Source organism: Mus caroli, unplaced genomic scaffold (genome assembly GCF_978045245.1).
Source record: "Mus caroli unplaced genomic scaffold, Mus_caroli_1 scaffold_1, whole genome shotgun sequence".
NCBI lineage: Eukaryota > Metazoa > Chordata > Mammalia > Rodentia > Muridae > Mus > Mus caroli.
Window position 1 is genome coordinate 43,345,700 of NW_028227256.1, and position 25,301 is coordinate 43,371,000.

The window sequence follows — 25,301 nt, forward strand, 5'->3', positions numbered from 1 at the left end:
CCCAGGTGGTGCTGGTTTTAAAGGCATGAAGGGGTCATAGAGACCAGCTGAAGCTTGGTACTGTGAGAGGCTAGGAAAGGCCACTACTGAAGATGCAGCCTCAATTGCAATTGATGTCCCATTACTGAAGGGGTCTTGTAAAGAAGTTGAGGCTTGGCATTATAGAGAGGACCTATGAGAGGCTGTTGGTGGAGCATAGTTGTAATGGAAGACCCCAGTGTTTTGGATATGCCAGTGCCATGGAATGGTCACCAAAAACAGCAGCAGCAGTGGAGTTGAGCAGAGCCTAGAGTGCTACAGAAGGCAGAGCTGGAGAAATGATACAAGCCCTTTAGAGGAACCTAGAAGATCGTGTGTGGATCCCAGATATTGGATCAAGAAAGTGAAAAGTTGAAGTTGCTATAAATATCCTAAGATGTTAAAGATGTCAGAGCTGTGGGATACCTGCTGAGGAAAGCTGCTAACAGTTATTGGAAACAGCCCAAAAGATAGATAGTTGTTGCGGTCAACAAAGATGAAAGGAATTGGAGATATGAAGAGCACTTTTATATACATCAGACATAGAGATGCAGCGTTTGGAGTTTGCCCAGCTGACTTTTGGTCCTGCTTTCATACAGTATTTCCTCACTATGACATTTGGAATAGTAATGTATATCCTGTGATATTGGAGGTTTGTGGTCTGCTATTTAATTTTGATTTTATAGAGGATTACAGTTAAGTGATTGGATGAATTTCAGAAGAGACTTTGAACTTTGAACTTATATCAATGTTGAGACTGCTATAGACTATGGGAACTTTGGAAGTTGGACTCAATGTATTCTATATTATGCTATGGCTAGGTTGGCCCTCATAGACTCATATGTCTGAACAAGCCTATGAGGGCCAGGGAGTAGAATGTGGTGGTTTAAATATGCTTGGCCCAGAAAGTGCCACTATTAGAAAGTGTGGCCTTGGAGAAAGTGTGTCACTGTGGAGATTGGCTGTGAGACCCTCCTCCTGGCTGACTAGAAGTCAGTCTTTTCCTGGCTACCTTTGAATCAAGATATAGAACTTTAGGCTCCTCAAGTCCCATATCTGCCTAGATGCTGCCGTGCTTCCTGCAGTGATATCAATGCACTAATCCTCTCAAACTGTGAGCCAGCCCTAATTAAATGTTTGCCTTTATAAGTGTTGCCTTGCTCATGGGGTCACTTCACAGCAATAAAACCCTAAGTAAGACAGTAGTCCTTTTTCAGCATTACTTTGTCATAAAGGTTAAGCATTTTCCAGTTCCCAGTTATTTTCTACTCTGTTTTTGCTCTTATGATTTTTACTATTCTTGAACATGATAGGTAGCTGCTCTGTATAGAGACAGCTAGGTCTAACCAGAGAGAGTTAGGTAGGTGGTAGCCCCTGGGTGCCGACACCTGGCCTTACTTGGGTACCTGTCGTATATGATAAGTAGAATGGGTTCAATCATTTGGAATGGGTACTTTGGGTTTCTTCATGTTACTAATGGAAATGTTTCCTAGAAATATTTTCTAGGTTTTTTTTTTTTCTGAGTATTTCTTTTTAGTTTAAAATTGCAATTGCATTCACTATGTGGAACCCAGAGAGGAAGCCAGGAAACTTGCTTGTAAACTTCAAATGCTTACATGAAACATTGTAATGTTGACAATAATTTCCCCCACAGATTAAATAAAATAAAATTTACACAAGTGTTCTGATTTCAGGAATTATGTCTTCTCTAAGTATATGCTTATTTGTAAAATATTATTACTTTTAGAAATAACCTCTAACATTGATTTATGTACTATAAATTTAGGAGCCACACCATGAGATGTTTCCAGAAGATTGGGAAAATAAAGCAAATGACTTTCAGAGGATGCTTATTATCCGTTGCTTGAGGCCAGACAAGGCAAGTGCGGGCTTTGTTGAGCAGCTCTCATCCCATCCTGTCTCTGCACAGCTTAGACAAACTCCATTTCTTCATAGACTCGGGGTGGATGGAGGAATCTACAGAAGTAACCCAACGTCCTTCTAATGGATCTCCTAACTGTGTCTGCATCTGGGTTAATAGCTAATAGAATGTATTTTTGGTGATATGCTTTTATGATTACTCTTTATGATTTTTGGTTCCTCTCTGTCAAAGACTTCTCGCTTTGCCTGCTATAATCTCATTTTCATTTTATTTTATTACTTTGGTGAAACTAGTCAATAGCATTAACGTCAAGTTTATATATTAGAATATCTAGAATGTCTTCTCTAAATGTGCATCTATATTTATACATACCACACCACAGCATTTAGTAAATATGTGGAATATTTTAAAGCTTTAGTCACTGATGACATAAAAGGCAATGTTAGTAATGTTATTTTAACTTCTTTAAATAATAAATATACAGTCAGCAAAGCAGTAGGCATGTCCTTTCAATACTTATTAGTGTCCTCATTTGTATTAGAGTCTATAGAAAACTTGGAGTATCTGGAAACACTAAGTGTAAAAAGCACAAAGTTTCTGGATAATATATTGGCATTCTAATAATTATGTTTATATTGAAAACATACATGGGTATGGTGGTATAGAAATTGTGACTAATTAATTCCTTCATTTAGGATAGATGGAAAATATCTGTAGTTATAAATGATTTCTAAACTGCAGTGGCTTAACTCATGTGAGCATCTGTAAAATCTGCAGTAATGTGTGATCCAGGCAACTCTTCACGGGTGGACAAGTTGACCTATATCCTCAGAGATGCCAGTATAATGTGAGCAGGGGGTTATTGGGGAACTATCATAACTGCCATTGTTACAAACAAATTAAAGTTTCACATAAACTCACAGTATCTACAACTTGAATTTGTTTTCAAAGAAATTGCTTATATTCCAACTCTTCTCCCTTATAAAATCTGAATTTAAATGGTGAAAGTAATATATAATAGACTTTTTTATAGATGTCAGGAATAATCTGAGGTAGAGCTGTTCCTTTCTCAGAGCCATAGTTGCTTCCAGCTCTCAGGACCTAGCCAAGGCCCAAGCGTCAACATAGAAGTCTGTCCCCATGTTTTAAGCTTTGAGTCAGAATACAGTCCAGCCTTTATTAGATTTATCTTTATATAAAACAATTGTAGAATATATATTTAAGTTTTTTAAAAAGAGAAAGTGGCCTACAAAGTATCTATGGCCTATGAAAGTCACAGTTCTGCCCTGAACACTTGTTTGATGTTTGTGAACTGATCAAATGCACCCTTTGATAACATTGAAAAGAACGGCTTTTCATAGAAACTTCAGTGGGAAGCTTCAGATGTTCACTTTCTATTTTAAGGTGGAGAAAATTAAATGCTCACAAGGTTTTGTGGGCCTTTATCTTGGGCTAATGAACCATTTCTTAGCTGTGACAACTTTATCTGCATATATCCTTCCGCAGGTTTATATTTTTGAAACTTGACATTTTAATCTGAAAATATGTTAAACTATTAAATGGATCAAATATAACTTTTCATATTCCTTATGTTTTTGAAGATGGGAGTTACATAGGCTGAGGTGTTTTCATGTGTCAGGGTCTATTTTTCTGTTGACTGATGTTATTCTGTATGTTTTGAAACCACAATTAATCTTCTGCTTCATACTGACCTGTCCCATCCAACAACGTTCCCTACAGTGTTTTCCAATCTATTCCTATGTTCCCCCTTTTAGGATAGAAAAATTACAAAATGATGTTTAGCAATATTTCAATTTTTCTTCTCCTTTAATTGCATCTAAAGTGATGATGATGGGTACAGACCTGCCTTGGCTAGTTGATATTATGTAGCTGCCAAGCGAGGTTTTCCAAGACACTTCTCCCATCAAACCTGTACATGTCTGTGTTGATCTTTAAGTGCCATAAGACTTGATCATTGTCCACCCGTGAAGAGTGCCTGGATCACACATGACTGCAGATTTTACAGATGCTCATATGTGTTAAGCCACTGCAGTTTATAAATCATTTATAACTACAGATATTTTCCATCTATCCTAAATGAAGGAATTAATTGGTCACAATTTCTATACCACCATACCCATGTATGTTTTCAATATAAACATAATTATTAGAATGCCAATATATTATCCAGAAACTTTGTGCTTTTTACACTTAGTGTTTCCAGATACTCCAAGTTTTAGTGGTGAATTAATTATTTTGGAAGCTATATGCTATATGGTGATATATGCCTACTCTGCCTTTTAAAGGGTGGTTTCCCAGAGTAGAATGGTATTAGCCTAGGGAGGAGAACAGCACTATAAGAGACTAACATTTGAGATAGTAGTATATGCTCATTTTATTTCTTCACTGTCTCTAGGTTATAATATATATATATATATATATATATATATATATATATATATATAATATGTTATATATTACCAAGAAAATTAACAAAATTCTTTTGGGGGAGTTTTGAGAGGTGGGTCTCCTTTCCATTTTGTCCTCTTAAAACCCTACCCTAATACTTGAATGGTCAGAACAGCAGTTCTTAACCTGTGGATTGTGACTCCTTGAAGTGGGGTGTCAAATGAATCTTTCACAGGGGCAACATATCCGTTTTGCTGTATATCAGATATTTATATTATAATTCACAACAGTAGCAAAGTTACAGTTATAAAGTAACAATGAAATAATCTTATGTTTGGGGGTCGCCACAACATGAGAAACTGAATTAAAGGGTCACAGCACTAGGAAGGTTGAGAACCACTGAGTCAGAAATTGGAGGTTGCCAGGCTTTCCAATGCTGTAGTTTAGAGAAATTGGAAAGATTCTTGCTAAGTCACCAGTAGGAAAATGAGGTGGGCTCATAGTTTCCCTTAAATTGTAATAGTTATAGTATCTTATTGATGGAAGGAACATGTGGAGTGGAAAGTACTAAGGTATGCAATGTTCAGAGTCATTTGTAAAATAAAGAGCTTCTGGCCACAGTTCTATCATTCTGAACTGTAAACAAAGTACAAATCCATCAGCTCTCAATAAGAAACTTGTCAGATTCGAGTTAATAAGTGTCTGTGAGCTCAGATAAATGTGGGAATTTGCACTGATCAGAAAATCATGCATAGGAGAAAACACAGGCTTTTCTCCTGCCTTTGAGAAGATGGCTGCCATAATGTCTGAAATCTTTGCTACTGACAGATCTCATTTTACAAACCTAATGCTAGCACAGATAGGTCTATCATCCGGTGAGCCTGATTGCTGGCACAGTCTGCCTTTACCTTGGGAGTTCTAGTCTCCTGTTGGGAAGCAAGCAAGTTTTGCTCTGTTATAGTCTGAAAAGTGAGATTGTGGAATCTATCTTCTCTTCTCTTTGGGAGAGTTGCTCATATTCCTAACTGGACTGTGCAGTGCAAATACACAGCCATGTTTACCTGTGCAGGTAAACCAGCAGGTCCCTTTTTTAAAAACTGGGCCATTCTTATTATAAACTAGCTTTTGTCATTTTGTTTGCAAGACTATAATTTTGCGATGAGGTTAAAGCTAACTTGGGGAGGAAAGGTGCTGATGAATAAGTGTTGTGTTTTGCTGTTATTTTAATCTGATGAGGGAAGAAAGTCCCTTTGTGCAACGAATGGTAATGAGAAAGACAATGATGAGGTCTAGGGTAGGAAATTAGGATATTTTTAATATTTCTGCAGTGAGTTTGCCATTTGTGATTATTCAAAAGAGCTGAAGCATGAAGAAATTTTCTAGACATCAATTGAGCGTGTGTACATGTGTGCATGTATATACATATGAATGTATGTATATGTGTTCACGTGTGTGTGAATTCATCCTTTGATGGTTTGTTGTTGTCATTTAGAATTTCTGGAATTTGACTCTATAAAATTTTAATCTTGAGACTTTGTATTTATGCATTCAGTAGATGCTAAAAAAAAAAAAATCTAGTTCTGACCAGCAAGATGACTCAGTGGTTAAAGGTACCTCCTTAAGCCTAGTGACTTGAGTTAGAGCCCCCTGAACCCACAAGGGAAGAGGAGTGTAGTCCAGCGAGCTGACCTTTAACTTCCACTCTCTCTGTAGTCATGTCCACTCATTGCCTTGCAACACACACCAAATAAATCAACAAACACACAAATATATAAATAAAAGTCTAACTTGAATCTGGATATTTCTCCATTGGTTCAGCATTCCTAGCCACACACATGAGCAGGAGAACACATGTGCCTGACTTTAAAGAGCATTATGATATGGTGATGGTTTTATTCACAAATCTTGTTCAAATAGATGTTACAGAGAACATATAACTGGTGTTTGGAGGCACTTGTAACTGGTTCCAGAGGATACTATCTTTTTTAAATACTAGGCACTTGTAAATTGCTCCTGCAGCTGAAGAATGTTCCTGGCACGTGGAATTGCTACCCTGGGCTGGGGGTGGGGAGTGTGATATATTTGTACAGTCCCATCCTATATTGACAGCCATTCTGCTGATGACTGTGAGGTCCTCATGAGCTCTTCCCATTACTCCTTCCTCTGAGGTAGCCTGTGTTCTGTCCTACAGCTGGCATGTTTGATTCACACCTTCCTTCTATGCTAACTAAGCTCTTACGGGGATGCCCACAGCATTCTGTGTGGCAGGACTGATTAGCTTGTGAGAACAAGATAAAGAAACAGAGAGCTACTATTTGTGACTTCAAATTTTGAGCAGAAATATATGTTTCAGAGGAGGGTTAAAAGTGCATTTGGTAGTTACTTCTTAAGACATAAGCTGAAGTTAGGTAATTAAATAGATTATATGTATGATGTTAGTCATATGAACATCTGTAGCTGTAACTTGTTATCAAAGGGAATGTGACTTTCAAAAATTGCAAGTGTATGTGAAATAAAAATATGAATCTTTAAAGAAGCCATGTTAATGGAGGCTTTGAAGGAGTCTATTGGCATTTCAGTACTGCAGTGTGCCAGTCCTTATTTTGCTTGGTGTTCCTATATTCAAAGGAGATAATTGTCTATGTAACTCCTTACATGGGTATTTTGTTCAGCAAACTTTGGAGATGAGAGGGAAGGAACGACCATACAGAGACTGCCCCATCCAGGGATCCATACCATAATCCACCACCAAATGCAGACACAATTGCATATGCTAGCAAGATTTTGCTGACATGACCCTGATATAGCTGACTCTTGTGAGGCTATGCCAGTGCCTGGCAAATACAGATGTGGATGCTCACAGTCAGCTATTGGATGGAACACACAGTCCCCAGTGGAGGAGCTAGAGAAAGTACCCAAGGAGCTAAAGGGGTCTATAACCCTATAGGAGGAACAACAACAACCAGTACCCCCTGAGTTCGTGTCTCTAGCTGCATATGTAGCAGAAGATGGCCTAATCAACCATCCTTGAGAGGAGAGGCCCTTGGTCTTCCAAAGATTATATGCCCCAATACAGGGGAATACCAGGGCCAAGAAGTGGGAGTGGATGGGTTTGACAGCAGGGTGGGGGGAGGGTATAAGAGACATTTGGGATAACATTTGAATTGTAAATTAAGAAAATATCTAATAAAATATTGAAAAAAAGAGCTTTAAAAGTACTGAAAAAAAAACCAAAGGAGATAATCGAATATTTAGCAAAGTAAGGCAAGCAAAACAAATCAAAAAATGCCCTCAGGGGATCTGGTGCTGTATTAGCCCAATGTTGCGACTTGTCACATTCAGTTTCAAGTGTATGCATGCAGTTCTTATAAAGTCAAAGAGGAGACATTGTCCCTGATCCTATGCCCAAGCTTGACTTGGAATACCGGATTTATCTCCTTCATCGGTGTGACATAAATCTGAAGAATATTGTCATAAATTTAACCCAGCATAAAATTTGGTTTTACTTACCTAGAAAAATGATTTGGAGCTTTGTTCTCACCTGTTGAAAAAAATCATCTCAAGTGAGCATCACAAATGGATCTCTGCACAAAGACAGAGGAAGACCTGTCAGGAAATGGGTACACTGGTATCTGCTGAAATGTTTGCCTCGTTTTTCCTTCTTCAGATCTAAGCTTTGTAATGATGCCTTTCTTTTCCAATGTTTTATTAAGAGGGAACCATCAGCACTGACAAAGTGCAAGCAAGAAGATGGAGTGTTTATAGTTGAAGGGAGCGTCTGTAGTTTGTTGAGATTGGAACAAGAATCATGTCATGCATCCTGTTTAGGTCACACCTGGGTCACAATTAACTGGCATGACAACCGAGAAATGCCAGGTGTAGCTTCTCACTGGAAAACAGGGGATGGAACAGACAAGGCTGACTGTGTGCTTACTATCAACACATATCCACTCCTGCAGAGACCCCAAGCCATAGAGTTTGCCTTTTTCAAACAGGCCCCAAGAAAATTGTCCTGATAGACAATATGCCAATACAGAGTGGCTTGTTTCTTAGTAAATAGCTTGTGGTTTTTTTTTGTTTTTTTTTTTTTGTTTTGTTTTGTTTTGTTTTTACAGAGCTCTGCTTCCCCCAAACCTTGATGGGAATATAATCAGTGATTTAATACCAAAAAGCCTCAACCCTACATCAAGAACTACAGACAAATAAGGAATCATAAGAGTGGGAGAAATGGTCTTTGAATTTGGTGTCTCCTACAAGTCATCACTTATTATTAGAATCATCTGTAATTGTTTTTTCTGAAAGGCATTCATGGACAGAATAACACCCTGGAACTCCCACTGTTTGCACCTAATCTATTCAAGGGAGTCCAGTTCACTTTATTTTGAGACAGGGTCTTGAGATGCAGTGCAGCCTGACTGTGAACTGGTTAATTGGTAGACTCTGCAGTGCTGAGGTCACATGGATATGCTAGCACACCCACTGACGGTTTTATTTTAAAACTCCTGGAAGTTGTAACTATTTTGACTATTCTTTCAAATATTCTTGTCCCTTTTAGGTTATTCCGATGCTGCAGGAATTCATAATCAAGAAGTTGGGGCGCCCTTTCATTGAGCCACCCCCCTTTGACTTGGCCAAGGCATTTGGGGACAGTAACTGTTGTGCACCATTGATCTTTGTGCTCTCCCCTGGAGCAGATCCCATGAATGCTCTTCTGAAATTCGCTGATGACCAGGTACTTCACAGCAGATTACATTATCTGACACTGTCACGTTCCTTTATGATAATTAATTTTGCCCTAACTAATGTCTTAAAAGATGAGAGAAAGCTAAACCTTGTCTCTCAGCCACAGGAAGGGCTTGGAATTCTGAAACATGACAGAGTCCCAAGAAAATGATACTCAGTGGCAGCACTTACATTAAAGTGGCTCCTTACATAACTTGTGAAAGTAAAATTGGGTATCTCTGGTTGTGGTGGCATGTGCCATTAGGATTTGCTGAAGGAGGAAGAGGCAGGGGGATCATGAGTTTGAGACCAACCTGTACTAAAATTGGGAGTTGAGGAACATTTCCTTTTTCAACATTTACAGCATTTACGCCAGTACATGGACTTGGTTGATTTAGTTCAGGCAATAGCTCCAGGGTGAAGCTTCTAGTCACACCCCTCTTCCTAGTCTCTAAAGGACGGCAGCGCTCTTTGACTCTCAGAGCAGCTATACATTATAACCTCACTGCCAGGAGAGTATGCTCAATCGTCTATACTTGTAAGAGAATTTAAAACACATTCAAATTAATTTGCTGTGAGTGTTCTTATGCCACACTGTCTAGAAGAAGAAAGTAATGAACAGGTTTTTGGATGGTTCTGAGTTGATGTTCCTCATTTTGGTATAATCTAAACAATTTCTGGCACTTTCTAAAACTGACAGGAACATTTGCATGGAGGTTATGACCTATAATGAACTTTGGTGGATTGTGGTCATGGCCTACAGTAAACTTTGGTGGTAAATGTTATTATTTTTTCTCTTTGAAATTATACAGAAGACTTTAAAGTAAATCTCCATTTCATAGTGAGAGATATTAAAGCAAAGAGAGGATAGCTTCCTGAAAGCTACATGACTTTAAAATAATTGAAGTTTTTATTGGGTCACTTGGCACTTGAATAGCCTGGATTTTATATGAGTGCTATGACTGTCTGATACAGCGTTCTGATTGTTTCAGAAGTGTTGAGATATTGATGTCATGATTAAAGATAGATATACTTTATGTAGCATGACCATTCATTTGTAAGGTCATCCCAGTTGGACTGTAGAGGATTGACTTGAGTATTGCAAAATGGAAGCAGGCCACTAGTTGGGGCAGGGATATTGGAAATTAGATAAGAAATGTAGTGGCAGATCTAGAGTGGAGGTAGCTCCAAGTGTCTATTATGCATGGGGCTTATCTCTACAAATCAACATTGTTTCAACACCCTTTTGATCTCTGTTTCCTCTGTGTATCTCTTTGGTGTTAGGAATGTTGCCATTCTCCTGCCCTGTCTGTCATCCTTCTGTATTGTCTCCAGTTTCTACCTCTACATTTTTCCCCACCAAGGTGCCTTTTTTCCCCCCACAGAGTTAGTGACTGTGAAAGTTTGAATATGCTTGGCCCAAGGACTATTTGGAGGTACGGCCTTGTTGGGCCTTGTTGAAGTCGGTGTGGCCTTGTTGGAGGAGGTGTGGCACTATGAGTGTGGGCTTAAGACCCTCATCCTAGATGCCTAGAAGCCAGTCTTCTTCTAGCAGCCTTCAGATGAAGATGTAGAACTCTCAGGTCCTCTTGCACCATGCCTGCCTGGATGATGCCATGCTCCCATCTTGATGATAATAGACTTATTAACCTTTTAACCTACAAGTCAGGCCTAATTAAATGTCTTTATAAGAACTGCCTTGGTCATGGTGTCTGTTCACAGCAGTAAAATCCTAAAACAGTGACTATATACAGTTCTAGGAATCTGGGAACCACTACCCCTAAAATGAGGAAATCCAAAAGCCACAGGTGAGCTGGGGAAATATCCTCACAGCATTGCTGAAGGAAGTTGCTGACTGGCAGTCAGTGGTTAAAGCTTTTGTCCTACTTTTAGGAGTATTTAAAGTAACTGACTCACTTGCTCAAGGTGACTGGGCAAGTTTGTCTTCCAGTTCATGTTTTCCTTCTTAGCTTCTTATTTTTGGGGTTGCTAAATGACAGCTGTGTCCTTTAATCTGTGCCTTTATTAGAAAGGCTTCTTAATATTTTTTTTTTTATTTTCTATATCTTATGTCAACAGCCAAAGAGCCTTCAGAATTTTCCACTTATCACGGCCATCATTTCTATACTATTTCATCTAAGTTTTGATTAGTGCATGCTTAGGTTATGTCTGTTTGGACCAATGTATGATGCTAAAATCACATATTTGTTGTTCTTGTACACAGGGATATGGGGGCTCCAAACTTAGCTCTCTATCTCTGGGCCAAGGCCAAGGGCCCATCGCTATGAAGATGTTAGAGAAAGCTGTCAAGGATGGGACCTGGGTTGTTCTTCAAAACTGTCACCTTGCCACCTCTTGGATGCCAACTCTTGAGAAAGTTTGTGAGGTAAAAATGCAGATATATATTTATTAGTGTGTTACCTCCCCAGTCTCATTTTCATATACATCTCACCCAAGTGCCTCATTTTTATTCTTTCATTTGGCAGGCTTCAGATTAAGGTTGTAGCTGGATCACTATAAACATGGGTTCATATTAAACATGTTACCTAAAAAAAAAAAAAAAAACCAGGCAGACACACAGTCAGGCCATAGCTGATACCCCTTCACCCATGGAGTGCTTATTTCAGAATGTCTGTGTCTCAGAGGAACAGGCCTCAGTAGCTATTCCTAGGCCTTAACATCACAGTGCTAATGGAGGGCTCTCTGACCTCTAGGATTCACTATAGAGGTAGTAGTGATAAATACTGAGGCTTCAGGATACACTAGCTCTTACCCTTTAAAACACCCTTCTCTCTTAAACAAATAATTCCAGCTTGGAGTAATATTGATTTGTCTTCACTGGCCGCTTAACTCCCAAATCTGGCTGCAGCAAAAGGAGGGGGTTAGTCTTAATCTAGCTGTGGTTGAATAATTATTTTTGAAATATTTCAGAAACATCAGTGCAGGCATGAACCCATTAAGAAGGCTTTAGTCTTTGAGCCAACACTGAACTATATAGCACTTGTGTAAGCTGTACAATTATGCGAATTAATTTTGTCAGTGGAGTGACAACACTCTGGGCCTTCTCAGTAAAGCGTGGTGACTCAGCAATGAATGTTGGGCTTCTGCTTAAGTTGCAACAATTCCATCTCTGTTTAGAGATGTTTCTTTCCCTTTCCAGACTGTTCCTTACAGACATGGAGATGATTCCTTGAGTCTTACTCACCCTTGTTTGTGATTTATTTTCTCGCAGGAGTTAAGTGCAGAATCAACACACCCTGATTTCCGAATCTGGCTGACAAGTTACCCATCTCCAAATTTCCCTGTGTCGGTCCTGCAGAATGGAGTAAAAATGACCAATGAAGCACCGAAAGGATTGCGGGCTAATATCATCCGATCATACCTCATGGACCCGATCTCTGACCCTGAATTCTTTGGCAGCTGCAAAAAGCCTGTTAGTGATGACTAAGTCCTGTCACCCCAGCCCTGTAAAGCAATTCAAGTTGGCCCCTAGTGATCAGGGATGTGTGCATAGAGTAAAACTACAAATAAATAAGCCCCCTGCTCTGCAGCACAGTTGGTTTTCATTACTGATTATTGACTATGCTGAAGTCAATTTTATTAATATTTTATTTTAATTTTACTACCAGCCCCAATCTTGCTCAGCTGAGATATTATGGAGTATCATTAATAATGTAGGCTTCTGTTGAGAGAGTCAGCTGTAAGTCATTCCCAGCGCAAATCTGCAAGGCTGGAGAACCTGTTCCAGGATATGAACTGAGCTCTTTGCTATCTGGAAACGTCCCTCTAAATTAAAACATAAAAACATTTCCTCCATATAACCATAATGAGAGCCAAAATGGTTTTCCTCCTCTATTAATGGGACTCATAAGAGTCTTTTCTGGAGCCACCAGGCAAGCAGGAAAAACACCCACTGTTTTCATGATTAGAAATCTTTCTGAGTGTCTGTTACCTAAAATTGTTTCATGGTGTTTTGCTGTAATTAAAAATGGGAGGGTTCTTTTATGTGCAGGGTTATGAACCTTGATAAGTGCACAACATGAGAAAACACTAAAGTACTTTCATTAAGCAAAAATTTGTATGTGCACATGCACACACACACACACACACACACACACAAAAAGAAAAAAGAAAAGAAAAAGAAAGAAATCAACACACATTCATTCAAAACTAAGTCAACCTTGTCCTAAGCCTCCAGGACCCGTGTGTATGGCTGGCTTTTGTATTGATAAGGCTTGGTGAAAGCTGGTGATTCCCAGAGTTAGTCTATCATATGGCATTATCTCTCCATATGGGAGTCTGAACAGAGCCCCCTTTGTAAGTGTAACTTACTTTCTCTTTCTTTTAGATTAATGGGTTCTCTCCCATAGTAATAACATTTTAGAGGTAGAGGTGTTTATGAAACAGTTCCAACGCAAGATAAAATCTCATTTAATTCCATAACACTTTACATTTTAACTTTTTGAGATTCTTTTTTATACTTATAGGAAAATTGAAAATATAAAAATAGTATAAGGAACAATCTATGTCCTTCTTCATTTCACCTGCTATTAATTTTTATACCAGTTGGTTTGTTGTTTTTTGTTTCTCTCTATGTACTCACATGCATTAATATAGGTGCATATACACATTAGTCTCTCTGTGCCTCTGTTTCTTTGTCTTTGTGTCTATGTCTCTCTCTCTCGTTTTCCCTGTCTCTCCCCGCTCTGTGTGTGTGTGTGTGTGTGTGTGTGTGTGTGTGTGTATGTGTGTGTGTTCTCAGTCATCTCTTGGCACCTATAGAGGCTTCGTTATACTCTAGAGCTTTCCTCAGATACTCAAACACATAGATGCTTCAGCCTCATATAAAATGGTATGGCATTTGCCTATAACTTAGATATATCCTCCTATATGCTAATTTAAATAATGTATAGATCACTTCTATCATAGAATGTTAATAGTATATGAATATTTGTCAGTTTTCTTGTGCAAAGAGTAAGAAATCTATATTCAACACCAGCACAATCAGAAAAATTCAATCTAAGGTTGATTAAAATTATCAATGTAGAACAAGCAAAAGACAGAAGGCTTTACTCTGTGTGTGTGTGTGTGTATGTAACACCAGTCGAAAGTAAACTAGATCTATCATGACCCCTTATCCTTGAATACTTTGGAAATTTCTAACCCTTTAACATAGAGACACGATGTTGATACCTACAAAGTTCATGCTTGCAAGCCATGTAGTGAAGTTAGCCAAAACTCTCAGAATGTTTAAACTTTTGTTTTAGGTCACGTTCATAGGTATTTTGAGGTACATGGGACCTGTAGGTCCCACGTTAGATGTATTTATGTATGTTTTATGAATAGGGACATTGACTTACCTTGGTATTGTTCTTACTCATTGTAAATGTAACTGTCACTCTCTCATGTGGTTCAGTGTTGTCAGCTACTAGCATCATTTCGTCATCTGTGTGAGAATTGGTGTAAGGTTCAGGGTCATGCTTATTTCTTATGTCTGTTTTACCTTCTTCATGCTGTTTATGCTTCATCCATGTGGTGCTGGAGCCCAAACCCAGGCCTAGGCAGGCTTGGCAAGGGTTGTGCCTCTGAGCTTGCTTCCAGGAGTCTGCTTTCTTTAACTTGAAGCATTTCCTCAGCCCTTCTTGCCTACAACACTGTCCTTTCTGAAGAATGTACTTCATGATACTGTTTTAACATGGGATTTTCCTCATTCAGAATCTGTGTGACATTTTCCTAACAGTCAGATTCAGGGTTTTCTTTCTTTCTTTCTTTCTTTCTTTCTTTCTTTCTTTCTTTCTTTCTTTCTTTCTTTTTTCTTAGCCAAATTTTTAAGTAGGTGATGCTGTGTCTCAGTGGATGAAACTAATTTTGATTATCTAAAAAGGCACTGATTAATTTCTCCACTGCTTAATAATTGGTTTTTCTCTTTCACATTGGGGAGGAAAGGTGTTCCACCTTCCATTCATATTTAGTATCTACTGAGCATTCTCACCTCAACTCAATTGAGTTGGTCCTTAAGTGGTTAGTCCCCAGTTGCAGCACTTGGAACCTTCAACGCTTGGCTTTACTCCTATAAGCAGTGGCTCCTTTCGATATGGGTATGGACATAGGGTTTATTGATTCCCCCCCCAATGATTTGCAATTGATTGATCAAAAATTTTATACTCACATTATTCCAATTTAGTCAAAAGATCTCCATTAACCTGTTTTCTGTGTGTATTTCAGCTTTAGGAATTCTATGTTGTTAGCAGCTCTCACTTTCTAATGTAAGAAATTCCAGACTCATCATGGAATCTTCATGATTCTGTCACAGAGCCAGACATTTTTCCAAAGAGCTATGCTTCTTCTGAGTGGTTAATGGTATTGGAGAACACAATGGATATTAGATGACTTCCTTGGTACTTAAATATAGACACAGCCAGGAATAGTGGTGCACTCCTTCAATCCCAGCACTGTGTAGAGACACGCAGATCTTTGTGAGTTTGAGGTCAGCCTGGTCTGTGTATTGAGTTCTAGGACAGACAGGGCTAAATGGAGAGACCCTATGTAAAAACAAAAACAACAACAACAAAAATTAAAGAAAGAAAATCTATAGGCATGCAAACATACAAATATACATATATGTCCTACAGGCCCTCTAGGCATGAAAACTACATGCCAGAATTTTCAGCTTCACAGCATCTTCTGAATTCATTCTTTTCTGTCTTCACTTCATGTTTGTCTTTTCTTTTACATTAACACATCTGGATTCCAATAATTCACTATTAACTTAATCAATGATTCAATATGTGCAAAATAATTCAGAGTAATATTGGCATGTTTAGTAAATGTCTTTAGTCATTTACCTCTCTTTTAGTCTGTACCTCTCTTTTGTCAGACCTGTTTCACTCTTTCTCATTTCTTTTTTGGCTGATTTTATATCTCCCTGTTTTCTATTTTCTTTTTCAATTTTATTCTGTAAAGGGACTTTATGCTGTGAGATAAAATTTAGTCCTTTCTGTGATGTTTCTGGGTTTTGTTAAATAATAAAGTATCCTTTAGTTACTTCCAGTTGCAAGAAGATCTTGAGTCAGAAATTGGGAGGTATGACACAATATGTTAATTACTACTTCGTTGTTATTACAAATGCAGGCTATGGATTCTCCACACTCTCACCCAGTGTCCCTGGCTGGCGGGTGGCATCTTATCAGGGGAAGAGAATGAGCTGCCATCCTCCTCCTTATGACCTGTGACACAGCTCGCAGCTGTTGGTACCATTCACTTCAGAGTGGTTTTGAAACAGGAAGGGGCAGATATTCCTGATCTTAGCTGGGAATTTTTTGATCTGGGCATGGGTTTGAGGTAATACTCCCCCTCACCCCCTACCCACCACACTTCTGATCTAGTCTGTTTCAGGCTCTCCAGTGCACTCTTCAGACTGGCTCTGACTGGGAGGCTTCCTCGATCCATGGTACATGTTGTCTTTACCAGCATCCCTTCCTCCTCTGGATTCCCACTAGGTTGGCCCACTGCTTGGCTGAGTACCTGGTCTTTCCCTCTGATCTTATAACCTCTGCAATTTTTTCACATCTGAGTTTTGCATTTTCCCACAGTTTTCAGCTGTTATGAGTGTCAACTCTGGTGGCCCATTGATCTCTTCCTAGCGAGGATGACTGCCTCCCCATGCTCTTCACCAGGGAGGAGGGGAGCAAGTTGACTTCTAGCATAGCAGTTTCAATGTCTGAAAAAGTCATTCTGCAGTCCTACCTCAAGCTGTGCTGTTAGCATTCTGTATTGTTGAAGTTAGGGACCTGCCAATTTAGGTCATATTATCTCCTTTGAAATTCCTTCATAGTAGTTTGGGACTATACATAGAGTTCATAATTCTTGTGTTGTGTTGCTTCAGTTAGAATACCCCCCTCTCAAAAAAAAATCCTGAAAAATTTAAATTAGATGGACTTGCTCTGTTTCCTACAAACTTAGTATATACAACCATGTGGTCCAATTAGACTTGAGGGTGATTGACCAGATTTTTGTCCAAAATACCTGCAGAAAAACACTTGTGTATTACGGCTTTGGGGGGATGGAGGGGAGAGGAATGGAGAAAAGAGCCTCATATCATTTATAAGCAAAGGAATATAACTATACTAATTCAAAAACATCGTAAGTTGGATGCAATGTTCATAGAAAAATAATGCCATGGGACAATTTCTTCTCATTACAGGAGGAATTCAAGAAATTGCTTTATGGCCTCTGTTTCTTTCACGCTTTGGTACAAGAGAGACGAAAATTTGGACCCCTGGGGTGGAATATTCCTTACGAATTCAATGAGACAGATCTAAGAATCAGTGTGCAGCAACTCCGCATGTTCCTGGACCAGTATGAGGTACCACAGACATCACAGCAAGGGCCTCACCTGTTATGCTCTTTATCACGTTCTAAGTGTTGGTGCAGTGAGCAGGGACTTATGACTGATTCTGTTCTTATGGAATAAATTGCAAGGCAGTTCCCAATAGTCTATTAAGTAGTACTTTATAATAACAGGAAATTATAACTGCTTTAGGAGCTAGTTAGGATGTCAGTTTATCTCTTAGGAGCCTGTGTTTTCTCATTTATTTTGGCACATAGCCACCGGTGGAGGTTTAAACAGTAATGATGTTATTTTTATCATGAAAATAGTATAAATCAGCTGGGTTAGGAAGTGGGTGGGGCAGAAGGATTATCAGTTTTCTCTTCTGGAGCATGAATTCATTTTTTGAGAAGTGAAATCTTTAATTTTGAGCCTGGAAACAAACTATCTAAATAGATTTAAAAAGACAACTAGATCCTGGAAGGAGGCCCGAGAGCCCAATGTCACCCATGCTCTCTTCACTCTGAGGCTGGTTCTCTCTGGGACTTGTATTGCTTGGTTTCCATTTTGAGATATGGTCTCTCTCTATAGCCCTGGCTGGCCTGGAACTCACAGAAATTCTTCTGCCTCAGAATACTGGGATTGGGGGCATGCATCACCACCCCAATGTTTTTTTTGTTTTTTTTTTTTTTTCTTTTCCCATGAGGCACCATTTGATTCCCTACCCAGGCTAGCCTTGAACTTACTTTGTAGGCCAGGTAGGCCTTGAACTTGAGATGTTCCACCTCAACCTCTCGGGTACTTTTCATAGTACCCCTCCCCCTTCTTCCCTCCCTCCCAGCCTTTCCCCTCCCCTCCATTCTACTGGAATCCCCCTTACTCTCCCTCTTTCTCTGTCTTGCCTTCCCACTCTCTCGGGGACATAACACATTGAGCATGATTGCATGTCCTCTTTACTCTTTGCCAACTGGGTAAAAACAAGTTTGAAACTTGGAAAAACTGTTCTGTAAATCATTGCAAGTGCCTGGGAGAGTAGGGAGCTCTACCTCTTCCCACCCTGAAAAGCAAGTTGTCTAAATTTTGGCAGAATCTTATTCAAACTCAACTGGATATCTTTAATTAAATCTATCACTGGAATATCAAACTTGCAACTTATGCTTCTATGTCCATAAAAGCAAACGAGAAACTAATAAAGATGGAGAGTTCAAGTGGCAGAAACCTTCAAATGAATCATGAGTGGAATACATTGTTTCCTTCTAGTCAGGCCTCCAGAAAGGAAAGGAACTAATAATAAAGACAAAATAAATACCAGAGGGGAAGGTATCTGAGCTAAGATGATTTTATAGAACCTGTGAGGAATATTGGTAGTTAGCAATTTGAATATCTAGAAAATATATTTTACCTTACAATATAATCTATAATGAGGAGTTAATTAAAATGTGTTTAAGTATACAAGTTTGGTTTATCACTTAAAAATTAAACCATTTGTATCAACAGGCTAAAGAGAATTTAAAACACAAGATTCTATCAGTAGTAACAGAAAAAAATTTTTTGGCAAAATCCCATATTCCTCAGTGATAAAAATATTCTCAGTAAAGTAGGCGTCAAGAGGTACTTGGTCACCATGAAAAGGAATGTTCTCTTAGTCAGTGTTCCATTGCTATAGAAAGACACAATGACCAGGGCAATTCTTATATAAGAAAACATTTAATTGGGGGCTTGCTTACAGTTTCAGAGGCTTAGTCCATTGTCATCATGATAGAGAGCATGGATGGTGCTGGAGCAGAAGCTGAGAGCTACATCCTGATCTGCAGGACAAGACACACACACACACATACACACTTGGAAAACAGCTCTGATAAATAGGAAGTGTGATGAAATTACACTGTCATGAGGCAACAAACGCCTGGAGTCACCAAAAGCCCGAGTGCCTGTAGCATCCTCCCAGATAGACAGTAGCAAATCTGCTCCCAGCATTGGCTTGAGGTTGTGCTACAACTCTTCTGATTTTAGGCACCGAATTGCAGCCACGGAAAAGTAATCTAGGAGACCAGGCAAGCAACTCTAAGAATTGAACCTCAGTAGGGAACATGGCAGAGGTATAATATCTCTGGAAGAGAAAGGAGTGAGATGATTTAGATATTAAACAGAGAATAGGAGAGGGAAACTTTGACTTATGTTAGAACAAATGTTGATGAAATATGCATAACTAAGACCCTCAATAGTAGTTTTAAAATGTTACAAATTCAAATTATATGGTTGATCATTAAACAAGTCACAGCAGAATAACAGGAGTTTTGGTCTGAGCATTGGCTGAGAGGAAACGAAATAAAATAAGAGAAAGACCTAGGGACATCAGCAATAATTAGCAGGAAGGTATATAAAAGGAGGGGGGCTGGTGAGATGGCTCAGTGGGTAAGAGCACCCGACTGCTCTTCCGAAGGTCCAGAGTTCAAATCCCAGCACTCACAACCATCAGTAATGAAATCTGGCGCCCTCTTCTGGAGTGTCTAAAGACAGCTGCAGTGTACTTATATATAATAAATAAATAAATCTTTAAAAAAAAAAAAAGGAGGTCATGTAGTTGCCAACTTTGAGGAAGATGTTTAGTTTAACGGTGGTAGCCAAATGGGGACAGTTTTCCATGCCCTGTGCTACTAGCATCTCACTGCAGTTCTCAATTTTAGGAACTTCCTTACGATGCTCTCCGCTACATGACTGGGGAATGTAATTATGGAGGCCGGGTGACCGACGACTGGGACCGGCGCACATTGCGCAGCATTCTCAACAAATTCTTCTGCACAGAATTGGTTGAAAATTCACAATACAAATTTGACTCTAGTGGCATCTATTTCGTTCCTCCCTCTGGTGATGTAAGTAAAGTCCCCTTTAAGAGCAGAAAAACATGACACTCCTAGGAACTGACAACATGGTTTTTAATGGTGATTTCCCATGCTTTTCTAAGCCGTAGATGAATAGACCTTACACAGAGAGTTAGAGAGCAAAGAGAGTTAGAGTTTCCTACTCACTGTGATGGGAGATAATTTTCTTGGTGACCTGAGATGTTATCACTGTGAGCTTGGTGTTTGCATAAAAATACCTTGTTACAATTAGAATGAGTATGCACAGGATGGGGATCATAAAATGTTGGAAGTAATAATTAGCATGCATATCACAGTTATTTTTAGTTACTTCTAAGTAATCTCACAGCAGCATCCAATTAACATTGTATCATTCTCTACAAACAAGGAGGCAGATCCAATAAGGTTGATGGGCCTGACAAAGGCTGCCAAAGCAGAAGGCAGAGAAGCAATGTGGTGCAAGGCCTGATCTCTTTTGCTTTTCCTTCCAGCCCCACATACTGCCTTCAGAATAATACACATGGTTGCTTTCAAAGGCTTTCCATTGTGCTCCAGTCATTTCCCATTTGATTTCCAGAGTCAAATAACATTTATTAAGGATGAACATGAGACTGCATGCACAAGAGTCATGCAAAATAACTTGATAACCTAAACCCATCATCTAGGGCTGATGCTCAGGTAACAAGAACAATAATGAGTTGTTGGGAGTTAAAAAAAAAAAAGAAGTGAAGGGACATGTATGTGACATGACATACATCATAAAACTATTAGTGTATGATTATATGAGAATCAGTGAAAACATGTTTTAAGAGTAAGTTCTTAGCCGGGCGTGGTGGCACATGCCTTTAATCTCAGCACTTGGGAGGCAGAGGCAGGCGGATTTCTGAGTTCAAGGCCAGCCTGGTCTACAAAGTGAGTTCTAGGACAGCCAGGGCTACACAGAGAAACCCTATCTCGAAAAAAAAAAAAAAAAAAAAAAAAAAAAAAAAAAAAAAAGAAAAGAAAAAAACCAAACAAACAAAAAACAAGAACAAAAAACAAGCAAACAAAAAAGGAAGAGTAAGTTCTTTATTTTAAGATTTATTCATTTTTATGTGTATGAGTGTTTTACCTATATATATAAGTCTTCATGTGTGTGCAATACTAGAAGTGGCCAGAAGAGTACATTGGATCCCCTGGAACTGGAGTTTTAGGTTGTTGTGAGTTACCTGCTGTGGGTCCTGGGAACTGAACCCTGGTTGTCTGCAAGAGCAACACATGCTCTTAACTATTGGACCATCTATTCAGATTCAGTAAATATAAATTTTGATACATGTTAATATAAATATATATTAATGATGGGTATCTCAGGATAACAAACTTTAGATAACGTTTATTTCTAAATTTAGGTCTATTTTCCATGATGAGAGTAAACTGAAATAAACAGAAAAGATTATTTTAGTTATGATAAACTTAGAATAGTCATCAGGAAGATAAGTGTAGAAGGTACACCTAGGATCCTAGCACTGAGGTGGTTAAAGCAAGAATTAAAGAGTTCAAGGTGCGCATGTTTAGTCTCAGCACTGTGGAGGCAGAGGCAGGCAGATCTCTGAGTTTGAATCCAGCCTGGTCTACAGAGTGAGTTTCAGGACTCCAGGGCTACACAGAGAAACCCTGTCTTAAAAACAAAACAAATACAAAACACCAATAAAAGAAGAAACAAAAAACAAACAACAAAAACCCAAGCAACAACAACAAAAGAACAACCAACCTAACAAAACCCAAAAACCTTAAAAAAACAAACAGACACACCTCAGCACACACACACACACACACACACACACACACAACAAAATCACCAAAGACATGTAATACAAAATTTGTCCAGCAATACAGAAATGTCGGGGTGTCTTGGAGAGTGATAGAACCTTTCTGAGCTCTCTGTAAGCTTGTCATGGGGGACCAGTGCCCTGGAGAACTGGCAGCCACCAAAACTGGTGTAAGTCAGTGATTTTCCAGGTCTTGTCTTTCAAATTTGGAGAATGAAATCCACACATGGCCTACAGGGGGCATTTTAGAGAGGTTTTTTTGTTTTTTGTTTTTTGTTTTTTTTTTTATAGCCTTATAGATGGGGTTTTCATAGAGATTGTAGATGGTGAGAGAGGAGAGATGGGGAGGAGACAAAGGATGGAGCAGAGTAGAGGACCTGGGAATACCGACCAATGAGCTTTTAGCTGGGGACTTATGCAAACTAGGTAAAATGTCCTTGGATAGTAAATAAAGATGAATCATAAAATAAACAAATGCTGTTAAATCAGTAGGAGTCTAGAAAATAAAACAGGCAAAATTCTGCACAGAGCCTCCCCAAATTGCTTCTCAGGTATCTTTAAAATAATGGTTTCCACATAAGAGAAAAGAAAGAAAGAAGACATATACTGTTTTGGAGGCAAGGCTTAGGCTTGCAAGCAAAACAAAATGGAATCCCTTTAAGTACTTAAAGAACTTATGTAGAAATGGAGTTGAGGCTTAGGAAAGGAAGTGAGCTGTTGAGTCCTGGTGCTTCCTGGGGGTTTAGTCAGCTCCCACACAGCCTCTAGGTACTTTCTGGGGGTCTAGTCAACTCTAGGCAGAGCTGCTCAGTTCTAAGCACAAGGAAATGGAGGCAGAACTCTGTTCTGGAGTTCTGGCTTCAGCAAAGAAGTCCTCGGAACAGACTTCATCCCCGTCCACCTGATGATCAGTTTCTATCTCCCGCTGTCATCTTCCTCCATATTACCTATATTCCTAGACATCTCTTTCCTTGTTAAAAATATTATAATAGTTAGACATTAAACTTTCCTCTCTAAATTTCCCATGGTTGTTTAATCATTGTCCCTGCTGAAAGGAAGGGAAAGCATGCAGTTAGGCTCATCCGCTTCACCACTGAGGACTGAAAAGCATTGTATCCAAGCCAAGCTTGACCTCACAGTTGTGTCTAACCTCCCAACTTCTTCCACTCATCTTTGCAGCACAAAAGCTACATCGAATACACAAAGACTCTGCCACTGATCCCAGCACCAGAAATCTTTGGGATGAATGCCAACGCTGACATCACTAAGGACCAGTCAGAGACACAGCTGCTGTTTGATAACATTCTCCTTACCCAGGTGTGTATGGTATGAGGCTTGTATGGCTCCTGAGCCAAGCCAGCATAGATGTGTCTGCCCCACCATCCAGCAGAGGCTTCTTCAAAACTGCCAGAGTGAAGAAGCTCACAAAGCAAAAGAAAGAAAATCCACATAATCCCTTAATTACAGACTCAGCACAGAGAATGTGGGCATTGGCATTTTCTTTTCATCAGTCTTGTTTTGGAACAAACGCATCTCTTTGATTCTCTTGCTTCTTGGGATTACATTTTGTTTTGCTTCCATGCCTAAGCCTTGCCCACAAAACAGCATATGTTCTTTCTTTCCTTTCTTTTAGGTGGAAACCATCTTTTAAAAAAAAAGATTTATTTATTTATGTATGGGAGTACACTGTCACTCTCTTTAATTGGATCCCATTACAGATGGTTGTGAGCCATCATGTGGTAGCTGAGAATTGAACTCTGCACCTCTGGAAGAGCAGTCAATGGTCTTAACTGCTGAGCCATCTCTCTAGTCTGAAACCATCATTTTAAAGATACCTGAGAAGCAATCTGGGGAGGATCTGTGCAGAATTTTACCTGTTTTATTTTCTAGGTTCCTGCTGATTTAACAGCATTTGTTTATTTTACGATTCATCTTTATTTACTGTCCAAGGACATTTTACCTACTTTGCATAAAAAGTTCCCTTTTCACTAGATTTTGTAACATTTAAGTATATGATAGCAGTATTACAAAATGATATTAATGAAAGAGTTTATAAGTAGAAGGCACAGAGCCCTGCTGATGGACCAAGTATGCCCAGGCGGTCAGAAGGGTAAAATCTTAAATGTGAGCAGCAGTTGGCAAGTTAAACAGTTGTTAATCCTCTCTCTCTCTGTTTAGAGGGTAACTTCACTTTTTTTTTTTTTTTGAATGTTTTGGAAGCAAATTAATCTAGATGCCATGAGTTCCCATGGAGGTTAAATAAACTAAGGACACCTAACTGTTCAGTCCGGAAGATGCAGGTGAAGCAATGATGGTTCATGTTGCCACAGTGCTGGCCCCTCGATAGCACGACATAGAGATCTGTCTTTGTGTAATAGAGAACCCAAAGAATGAGGGGCCTTGAAAAAATTTCTGGTTTATAGATAGGAAACTGAAGCACAAGAGAATTAAGTAGTTTGACCAAAGTTGGGGAGTCCAGTTTCAAGTCTACACTCAAACCCAGCCATGTGACCCTCACCAGTTTGGCTCCAGAACCTGCGTTCTAGATTCTGGGGATCAGTCAGACCTAAGATGCTGAAAAGGCTAAGAGTCAGGAGGATATGTGGTGTCTTATAAATGTGTATGTCTACAAAGCCTGTATGCCTAGCTTCTGTTTGTATGCCCATCAAAGCCTATTTTAATGTTCATTTCACACACTGATGACATGAAACCCTGTTATTGTCAGAGTACGCACAGGACTGAAGCCTGGGACCTCTGTAGTTGAATTAGTGAAAGGGAAAGGCTGGAAGAAGCTGAGAAAGAGGATGGCCCCATAGGAAGTCCAGCAGTCTCAACTAACCTGGACCCCTGAGAGCTCTCAGACACTGAGCCCCACCAACCAGGCAGCATACACAAGCTGGTCTGAGGCTCATATACAGTACATAGACAGCAGAGAACTGCCTGGTCTGGCCACAGTGGGAGAATACTCACCTAACTCTTCAGAGACTTGAGGCCCTAGGGAGTGGGGAGGTGTGGCAGGTGAGGTAAGAAGGACATCTGAGATGAAATATTTTTCTAACATTTTTGGTTAGTTAGCTTGTTGTGTGTGTGTTTGTGTGTGCATGTATATGTGTGTGTGTGTGTGTATGTGTATACCTGTGTGTGTGTGTGTATGATTTTTATAGGTTTTGTGTTTACTGTGTTTTAGTGGGAAGGTATAGCTCTTAATAGAAAACGGTAGAGAGAATGATTTCTATTGCATTTATGCAAATTATTTGTAAATACAATAAAAA

The 25,301-nt window shown here is 39.3% G+C and overlaps 1 protein-coding gene across 1 annotated transcript in view; it reads left to right on the forward strand.

Annotated features, from left to right (window-relative positions):
• Positions 1-25,301, forward strand: part of LOC110287785 (dynein axonemal heavy chain 7) — a 280,721-nt gene that overhangs the window by 222,593 nt on the left and 32,827 nt on the right. The window contains exons 54-60 of the mRNA XM_085832216.1: positions 1,805-1,897; positions 8,865-9,041; positions 11,256-11,417; positions 12,264-12,464; positions 17,235-17,396; positions 20,048-20,233; positions 23,209-23,346. Coding sequence (XP_085688342.1) covers positions 1,805-1,897; positions 8,865-9,041; positions 11,256-11,417; positions 12,264-12,464; positions 17,235-17,396; positions 20,048-20,233; positions 23,209-23,346 — 1,119 coding nt within the window. The remainder of the gene's footprint in view (positions 1-1,804; positions 1,898-8,864; positions 9,042-11,255; positions 11,418-12,263; positions 12,465-17,234; positions 17,397-20,047; positions 20,234-23,208; positions 23,347-25,301) is intronic.